The sequence below is a fragment of the Cryptotermes secundus genome, unplaced genomic scaffold, assembly GCF_002891405.2.
Source record: "Cryptotermes secundus unplaced genomic scaffold, Csec_1.0 scaffold2387, whole genome shotgun sequence".
Lineage (NCBI taxonomy): Eukaryota > Metazoa > Arthropoda > Insecta > Blattodea > Kalotermitidae > Cryptotermes > Cryptotermes secundus.
In genome coordinates, this window is record NW_019731616.1 from 88,160 (window position 1) to 94,159 (window position 6,000).

At 38.3% G+C, this 6,000-nt stretch overlaps 1 protein-coding gene across 6 annotated transcripts in view; it reads left to right on the top strand.

The window, feature by feature from the left end:
• Nucleotides 1-5,138, top strand: part of LOC111867332 (facilitated trehalose transporter Tret1) — a 69,592-nt gene extending 64,454 nt beyond the window's left edge. For all 6 annotated transcript variants that reach the window (XM_023857092.2, XM_023857089.2, XM_023857088.2 and 3 more), the window contains 3 exons: nucleotides 562-803; nucleotides 2,074-2,380; nucleotides 3,569-5,138. In XM_023857092.2, coding sequence (XP_023712860.1) covers nucleotides 562-803; nucleotides 2,074-2,380; nucleotides 3,569-3,846 — 827 coding nt within the window. In that variant the 3' untranslated portion in view covers nucleotides 3,847-5,138. The remainder of the gene's footprint in view (nucleotides 1-561; nucleotides 804-2,073; nucleotides 2,381-3,568) is intronic.
• The last annotated feature ends 862 nt before the right edge of the window (nucleotides 5,139-6,000 follow it).

A 6,000-nucleotide genomic window follows, 5' to 3' on the forward strand; every position in this document is an offset into this window, starting at 1 on the left:
AAAAAAAAAAGTTTTAAATCTGAATAGATCCCCATGTAAAGTAAGTAATATACTGGGTAGATATAAACCAAAATTAAATTTAAGCAATTTAAATTGACTTTCGATAGACTACATGACATTATATCACAGAAGATGGTATACTCTTTAAAATTAAATTTAAGTTTAAGCATCTTCTGGGACGTGATACAGAATAATTTGGTGTATAGGTACCAACACTTCTGAGGAATCTGCAGGCTCCAACAGCTATCCTGAAGGAAGGAATGTTGGTACCTTGCTATCAAACCATATGCCGCGATCATAGAATTCAGAACAGTAAGAATCTCATATAAGAAAACAAAAATTTGGCTGACAACTTTCTGTGTGGACTCCAAACAAATTCAAATTGAAATCCACTGTAGGGTCTCAGAGACCGACACGCAGCCAGAGGGCCATTACCTCCCCTCTGTGGGGGGGGGGAATGCAATCTCTCCAATATCTGTTATGAAAATTCTTCTAATATGTACAGCAGTATAGATTCAAACCATTACATGTAAAATAAAGTTCCATCATTTGTCTTTGTAGCCAAGGGAAAATGTGCCATGAAATCTCTTCAGTGGTTACGTGGAAAGGATGCTGACATCTCACAAGAGTTGAAGGAAATTGAAAATATTAACAACGAATCACTGAAGAGCCCTTCTGGCTCATCATTCGAACTATTCAACAAGAGCAACTTAAAGCCTCTCCTCATATCTCTCGGCCTGATGTTCTTCCAGCAAATGAGCGGCATTAACGCCGTTGTCTTCTACACAGTGATGATATTTAAGGTAAGGCAATCTATATCAAGGGCTTATAAACGTACTGCATTTGACTATAACAAGTTCAACAGTTCTCAGCTCCACCACATGGCTATCACCAACATCAATGTCAACAGAAAGGTCACACAGATAAAGGAGGTCAATCCATATGAGTTCTGTCTGTGACCTCTGCACAGCTGTGAAACATGATGTAGGCTGTGCTTAGACCTGACCTCTGGCTTCTGTGTAGGGTAGAGCATGGCAAATAGCAGGGCAGTGGTTCTACTGCTTTGTGAGAGACTCAGGGAGGGAGACGCAGTGTCACTAAGGCTCTGTTATAATCCATATACAGCCTAGAAGCCTTTTCTCAGTTAGTGGACTCACCCAAATCCATTGAGCACTCTAGTGAGCATAGCCAGGTCTAGAAACAGGGACAATATCTTACTTTAATCTCTGCTACGCATTGCGTGGGACACAGGAAGTCCAAGAGCCTGCATATATGTGGTGGTAAAAAATTCAAAGTATGAGACAATTCAGTGATTCACTCTCTTCGTTCATATGACATCTGTGCAGTGATATGTTCCTTCAGATGTACATTTGGTTGCTTCAAGGTCATCACAAGTTTCCTGCAGGTCACTGAGAATTTGCCTGTCTAGATAAGAAACCGATTTTACAAAGTTGCTGACTATCATCTGTGTACAACACTGTATCTCATGTATTGTTTATTTGGTAACACTGTATGTAGCTTGCACTATACACTGTTGGATGGCCAGAGGACTGTAAATGACGAATTTGAAATGACGTACAAGACAGCTGTTGTGACTAAACTTGAAGTAATACCCTGGTATTTACCCAGAGGAACTGAGTAAAACTATGGGAAACCTCAGTCAGGACAGACAGCCCCCAGGCCAATATTTTAACCTGGATTTACCAAACAAGAGGCAAGAAGTGTATTATGTCAATAAACATAAACGCAGTCAACTTTGAATGAACCTGCAGCACCCCAAAATGTTGGCAGTACTCCTTCCCACATGCTCTATAAGCAGGACAAAATGCAACAAAAATATTTTAAAATCTGTCTTGCGATATTGTAACTAAGTGATTGATAAATTTATGGCTGTGTTCAGTTCATAAATTCCATATTACAATTTCATACAAGATGGAAGTTTAGTTTGCTGCCTGTTTCTGCCCGGTTCTTGCTTGACTTACTCTTCAACCCTGAAGAAAGAGGACCTTTTTGGAACTACAGAGCATTACACTCCCTAACGTCTACTCTTCAGAATCCTGATCTTGTTCACAGGCTGCTGGAAGCACGCTCGATGGTAACACAAGCACAATTATAGTTGGTGTTGTGAACTTTGGTTCAACATTCTTGGCAACTATCCTGATCGACCGTTTTGGACGCAAAGTGCTCCTCTACATCTCATCAGTAGCCATGATAATCTCACTGGCAGTTCTGGGCACATTCTTCTACCTGAAAGACCACACTGACACCAATGTCACCCCATATGGCTGGCTTCCACTTGTCAGTTTCGTCATTTATGTTATTGGTTTCTCATTTGGATTTGGTCCAATTCCATGGCTGATGATGGGAGAAATCTTACCAGGTAAGTCTGCTTACACTTCATAAGAGTAGTTTTATTTTGAGCCAATTGAAGTCAGGGGCCAATAAAATATTTAAATATCTGGAGCCAGACAAATATTTTGGCCACCAGAAAAAGATGTATCACTGTTTTGTGGTGCATTATACATACATCTCATGCCTCCAATCAGTGATGACTGATTTCCTCCCTCTGCTGTAACATATGTCCCGAACAGCTGCAGAAAATCTATTTTAAAAGACAGATTAATTGTTATGACTTGGAAATTATGATCATCTTAACTTCTCTGAATGTGATATGCAATTTCCTCCAAGTCACAGTGACTAAATGAGGCTGCCAAAACTCCAAAAGCCAACTCCCAAATGCTGAATGGAAAATTCGTCAAAATTGTCCAGTAACCACTGGTGACCAGGCAACCACATTTTTTTTTTTAACTCTGTATGCCCTGACACCTCTATTCAACAAAGCTATCACTTTCCCAGACCATACTGTACCAGTGAATAACGAATTCAAGGGGATGTGGAATGGAACAGTCACGCTAAATTTGAGATATTACCTGCCTTTTGGTTGGATGGACTGCTGCCTAAGATTCTTACTGGACACATCTCAAATACAAGTCAAAAGCATTATGCTACAATCAATTCGTGAAATATGTAATTACTCATACAATAATTTTCTTCATATTCTATTGTAGCAAGGATTAGGTCAAAGGCTCATTCCAAAAATAGATAAACTGTTACATCCATTTCTTCCTCTAGAACTGTAATAAGCTTGCCATGATAAAATTTTGGAGCCAGGATAGCATAGTCGGTATAGCAAATGGTTACAGGCTGAACGACCAAGGGGTCAGAGTACGTGTCCCAGTAGGGTCAAGAATTTTCTCTTCCCCACATCATCAAAAACGACTCTGGCGCCTACCCAGCCTCCTATCCAATGGTTACCGGGGATTCTTTCCCTGGGGGTAAAGTGGCAGGGGCATGAAGCTGACCACTCACCTCCATCTAGTGCAAAGGTCAATAAAACATGGGTCTATACATCCGCTCCCTCATACACCTCCATGGTGTAGTGCATAATTAAGCACCAGGACAACTTTACCTTTTACGATAAAAGTTTGTGTCATCCCTTCCATGGTACTATCTAATTCTTCATCCCATATTTTCAAATTATTTTTACAAATCTGGATTTGTTTTTCAGCCAAAATTCGTGGTTCAGCAGCTTCGATCGTGACTGGATTCAACTGGACTTGCACATTTGTTGTCACTAAAACCTTCACTGACCTGATAACAGGTCTGGGCAGTGCCATCACATTCTGGATGTTTGGGGGTATCTGTCTGGCAGGCCTATTCTTTGTTATTTTCTGGGTACCAGAAACGCAAGGAAAGAGTCTTGAAGACATTGAAAAGAAACTTACTGGACAAGTACGAAGAATGAGTTCTATTGCTAATCTCAGACCTCTGCCCATGGCAGTCTAAGGATTATGTAAATTTGTACTCCGAACAATACAAGCACTTGGAAGAGAGTTAGACCTAGAGGACTGAAGGACTCGATGAAGTATTCGAAGCAATGTCCATGGTCATCATAAGTGTCGAATGCAAGATCAGTTAGAGTTTTGTCTGAAGACTGCATGCAAGAATCTCAGAAGAATCTCTACCAAACAGTTAATTAATAATATTTATAATTTTACTTGATCAGTGATACTCGAAAACTAATGACTGTGTCGCTACATAGAACGTAGCTCTCATATCATTTTGTAACACTTCCATTGTATATGAAAGTCTGTTTTTATAAAATAGACTTTGTAAATATTGTACAGACCAAGTGACTGGTCATGATTTTATGACCACTGACAGACAATATATATCATTACACAGCATCCATACCAAATATTACATATATTTTTTTATTATAGTTTACTCATTATTATGATACTGAAAACTACATACGGTAAAGTGAATTTACTCGTGTGACACAAATTTTAACCATTTAAAGCATAGTGATAAATATATGAACCACCTGCTTTAATAATTAAAGATTTTACTGTAGAGTGCATTTATGAGGTTCATATGTTTCTCAGTATATATTTAAATTATTTCTGTATGTAACATAAATTAATTAATATTTTTGTAAGAGAGTGAGAGAGCATATTTTTATTGAGACATGAAAGGAAATTTTAAAAATATTTTTAGGATGAACCTCCTGCTTAAAGGGTTAAATAAGTAATGTATCTTATTGTCTTAACTTGATTTTATGTATGGAGCAATTATTGGGAATATGCATCTAGAGTCACTGTGTTAGTTAATTAAAACACTGACTTCCACTGGACATTCCATTTTTTATGATTATTGTTCTATGAACATGTAAAAATAAGTATTTGTACATATGCTGCCAATGTGTGTTTTTATTCCATATGATGATTGTTAAAATGAAGGCTTCAGAATAATAATTTTAAGCAATTTAAATCTGTAACTAAGCCACAAACAGCCAAAATTCACTGGCAACATTCTCTGTTCCTCTAACCGGTAGCTTTCAAATCACTGGTTCCACAATATGGATGGTACCTGAACAATAAACGTGTATCCTGTGGCACTAGATAACTTTGTTCACCCCAGTTTTCATATTCATCTCTGACCACAAACCACCATCTTATAACTTAAAAGTAATTTTGGAAAACAGTTCTGTATGCCTTGATAATGTGGCACAGTTCAAATATTTGGGAATGACAGCAACAAATTAAAATTTTATTTAGGAGGAAATTAAGAGGAGACTGAATTCGGTTAATGTTTGCTACCATTCAGGCCAGAACCTTTTGTCTTCCTGTCTGCTGTCTAAAAACCTAAAAATCTGAATATACAAAATGATAAGTTTGCCTGTGGTTCTGTATGGGTGTGGAACTTGGTCTCTGACATTAAGGGAGGAACATAGACTGAGGGTGTTTGAGAACAGGGTGTTGAGAATATTTGGACCGAAGAGAGATGAAGTGACAGGAAGTTGGAGAAAACTGCATAATGGGGAGCTTCATAACTTGTACTCTTCTCCAAGTATAATTAGAATGATCAAGTCAAGGAAGATGAGGTGGGCAGGGCATGAAGAACGAATGGGGAGAGGAGGAATGCATATTATAGGATATTGGTGGGAAATCCAGAGGGAAAGAGACCACTGGGAAGACCAAGGCATAGGTGGGTGGACAATATTAAAATGGATCTTGGAGATCTCTTGTGAACATGGTAATGAACCTTCAGATTCCACAAAATGCTCAGAAGTTCTTGAGTAGCTGCAAACTTGCGGCTTCTCAATAAGTACTCAGGTACATGAAGTTAGTTAATTTTGTAATCCAAATGGTAAACACTGGTAATATTAACAGAACAGTTCCAGAAACACAACTAAAACTATTCACTAATTAACAAAATCCTGCCTGGCATTGCTGTATGTTACCAACAGATATTTTTAGCCTACTTTTCTTAATTTGAAAAAATAAAAGTAAGCTTATGAGATCACCCTGTTGTCTTGTGGTGTCTCTGAAAGCCTTCCTTCAATTACTGAATGCCTGAACCAGTCTTTATGAAACTCTGTATGTATATCATGGCACCTCAGCCCATCTCAAAGGCGTACTTCATAAATCCATCCCA